At 47.5% G+C, this 3,319-nt stretch overlaps 1 protein-coding gene across 1 annotated transcript; it reads right to left on the reverse strand.

The window, feature by feature from the left end:
- Positions 1-1,363: 1,363 nt before the first annotated feature.
- Positions 1,364-2,096, reverse strand: KCNE2 (potassium voltage-gated channel subfamily E regulatory subunit 2). The gene has a single exon (XM_049629262.1). The coding sequence runs from the start codon at positions 2,049-2,051 to the stop codon at positions 1,680-1,682; it is 372 nt and encodes a 123-aa protein (XP_049485219.1). The 5' UTR covers positions 2,052-2,096; the 3' UTR covers positions 1,364-1,679.
- Between the last annotated feature and the right edge of the window lie 1,223 nt (positions 2,097-3,319).

Here is a 3,319-nt window from a genome sequence, read left to right on the forward strand (position 1 = left end):
GGGCTCGAACTCATGGACCACGAGATCGTGACCTGAGCTGATGTGGGACGCTTTAACCAACTGAGCCACCCAGGCGTCCCTATTTGTTATTTTTTAATGTTCATTTATTTTACCTTGAAAGAGAGAGAACGAGAGAGAGAGAGTGTGTGCATGAGCCGGGGAGGGGCAGAGAGAGGGAGACAGAGAATCCCAAGCAGGCTCCATACTGTCAGTGGGAAGCCCAACGTGGGGCTCGAACTCACGAACCTTGAGATCATGACCTGAGCCAAAATCAAGAGCTGGACACTTAACCGACTGAGCCACCCAGGCGCCCCTAGAGTCCTGAGACTTGAGGCCCTACTGACAATTGCTGTGCCTTGGCTGAGAAGATGGGGAGATAGGGAAGAAGAGAGGGAAGCTGGGAGGTACGAAGCAATAACCCCATACACCCGTCTTGGCTTTGACTTCCTCCTCTCAGCTACTCTGAGAGAATACACCTTAACCCGAGTTAGGTCCCCATCCTGTCCCTGCTCTAGCTCTGCCCACTCTGTGTTGATCTCCTTTATAACCTGTCAAGTTGTCATCATGAGGTTTACGTACCTGACTCGCTCTAATGAGCGGGTCACTCCAGCTCAGGGAGTCTCAATCATCTCTACACTCCTGGGGTCTACGCCAGTGGCCTGAGTAGATAGACAGGTGTTAAATATCGCTTGGCTTAATTAGTAGATGAAATCACCTAATGTGTGGATTGCATCTCTAATGCAATGTCTAGATGGAGTGAAGTGTCTAGCTTTTTCAACAGACATCAGTAATTCAGACACCTTCTGTACCGTTAGTCTCTTGAAACACAAATGAAAATCATTGTAAATGGAAGAAAATCAAGTGACTGAAAAGAATATGCTATTTACAAAGCGATGTTACAACTTTTCATTATCCTTTTCTATAATAACAAGAACTTTAAAGGGTTAGTTTTCCATAAAACTTTAAATGTTAATTTAAAAATATGTTTCTGTTGCACTGGGCACTTCTTAAAGATGCTACGTCTCTGTTGTGGGCGATTTGCCCTCGTGAAATGTTTGTTCTGTCGACAGACTTCCCAGTAAGCCAGATGCCGGGAAAACAATATACATAAAGTCACCTGGTGATTCTGTTCATTCATCACTTCAGACTTGACATTCATGAATGAATAAATAAACGCTCTGATGTCAAGCCAGTGAGCAGGTGACACATTTTTGAACCACAGCCTCTGCGCAATACATCTGGGTTATTTATAGAGCGAATTCATCACATACGAAATACTGTTTCATGAGGAAGACAGTTCAGTGACTTGTTGGTACCTGCCTCCCCCTCCTCCCCCGCGCCCTCGCCGCTAGCACACAGGCGCTGTCCTTCAAATTTGACTTTATTTCCACTCACTCGACAAAATGTGTCAAATTTGACATTGACTAAAGTGACATTTATGTTGCACAGAAAGTAAAAGGGATCTTCAGCATAAAACACGGCTCTGGTGAGCCAGTCTAAATCACACTGAGATTACCATTGTCGTCTTAGTTGAGTCGCCACAGGATCTCCGTGAAAATTCTCAACAGAAAGCAAGGAGCTTAGTGTCGTCTAAGCAGTGACAACTTGGATTTGCTCCACGGCACAGGCGTCTCTTCACACCCAGGTATCCTCTGTTGGCTTGACGCCTTTCCTCCTCATCAAGGAGCCAGGTGGAACCCTGCTGCCCCAAGGTTCTCGTGGATGGTGGTCTTTGATTCTTCTAGATTCAAAATTTGACTCTTGTACTTCTCTTGCCAATCTTCCACGATGTACTGGTGGTAGGGGTCGTTGGAGTGCTCTCGTCGCTTGGATTTCACCGTGCTCACCAGGATGGCGACAATGATGAAGGAGAACATGCCGATCATCACCATGAGGTACAAGATGACATAGTAGAAGTTCTCAGCATCAAGCTTGGCTTGCAGGGCCTCTTGCTCAGCTGTCGTGTTCCTGCGCCAGTTGTCCATATAAGTGATAAAAATCCTTCTGAAGGCATCTTCCAGCGTCTGTGTCAGATTGGACAGAGCCGGCATGTCTCCCTCCTGCTGCAATTTAAATAATGAAACGGATGACCAAGGTTAAGAACACTGATTCTTTCTGCATTTGCCTCCTTTAAGGGATAAAGAGGGGTGAATACAAAGGGGGGGGGGTAATATAATTTCTTCTTTACCTGGCTGGTGATTGATCAAGTGCATATTTTTTGAAAATTATTCTTTAAGCTTTGCATACGCAGTTTATGTGTTTTTTGCATGCGTGACACCTTCCGACAGAAGTCTGATGGGAGGGCGCCTGGGTGGCTCAGTCGGTTAAGTGTCTAACTCTTAATTTCCGCTCGAGTCATGATCTCACGGTTCAGGAGTTCAAGCCCCGCGTCGGGCTCCGCGCTGGCGGTGCAGAACCTGCTTGAGATTCTCTCTGTCTGCCTCTCCCCTGTTCGCTTTGTATCTCTCTCTCTCTCTCAAAATAAACACTTTTTAAAAAGCTGGCTGGAGGACATAAAACTGTATATAGTACCCCAACTTACATATGTAAATAAGTATAAACATACAAATGAAAATGGAAAAAAGACTGGAAATGACGAGTTCAAAATGTTAACAGTGGGTAGTATACTTAACATCCCCCCCACCCATGCTTTATACTTTGTTCACGTTCCAAATTCTCATCAAGCACCTCACCCTACTTTGTTTTTAAAAAGACCAGTCGCCTCACGATGCCTAGCATAATGCGTCGTTCATAACAGGCATCCAACAGACATCAGCTGAATGAAGCAATGACTCATGTCTGATCCGTGTGTGCAGAGAATTATGGGGCAGAGGATTGCAAGGGGCATTGACCTTGCAGTCTCCTCCATCCCCTTTGTCTCCACTGTGGGCTTTTTCCAAGTAGGCCCCAGGGCGGAGTGTGTCCGTCCACATTGGAAAGAAACAGGTAAGTGGCACAACGCGACGACCTGAGAGATCATTCTTATTCCCCAAGTCCGGCTCCCCTCTCCATCCTCACTGGCGCTGTCCAGCCACCAACACCTCTCACCTGGATGACACCATGCGGTGCAACCCCCCCCCCCCAACAGTCTCCTGGGGCATATCTGTCCCTCCCTGCCCTGCACCGCAGCCACGATGCTCTTTTTAAGAAGGAAGTGGGATCAGGAGCACCTTGGGGGGGGGGGGGGGGGGCCGCCAGTGGGTTAAGCGGCCAGCTCTTGATTTCTGCTTAGGTCGTGATCTCATGGTTCATGGGTTCAAGCCCCTGTCGGGCTCTTGCGCTGACAGCGTGGGGCCTGCTTGGGATTCTCTCTCTACCT

This window comes from Panthera uncia, chromosome C2, assembly GCF_023721935.1.
Source record: "Panthera uncia isolate 11264 chromosome C2, Puncia_PCG_1.0, whole genome shotgun sequence".
Classification (NCBI taxonomy): domain Eukaryota; kingdom Metazoa; phylum Chordata; class Mammalia; order Carnivora; family Felidae; genus Panthera; species Panthera uncia.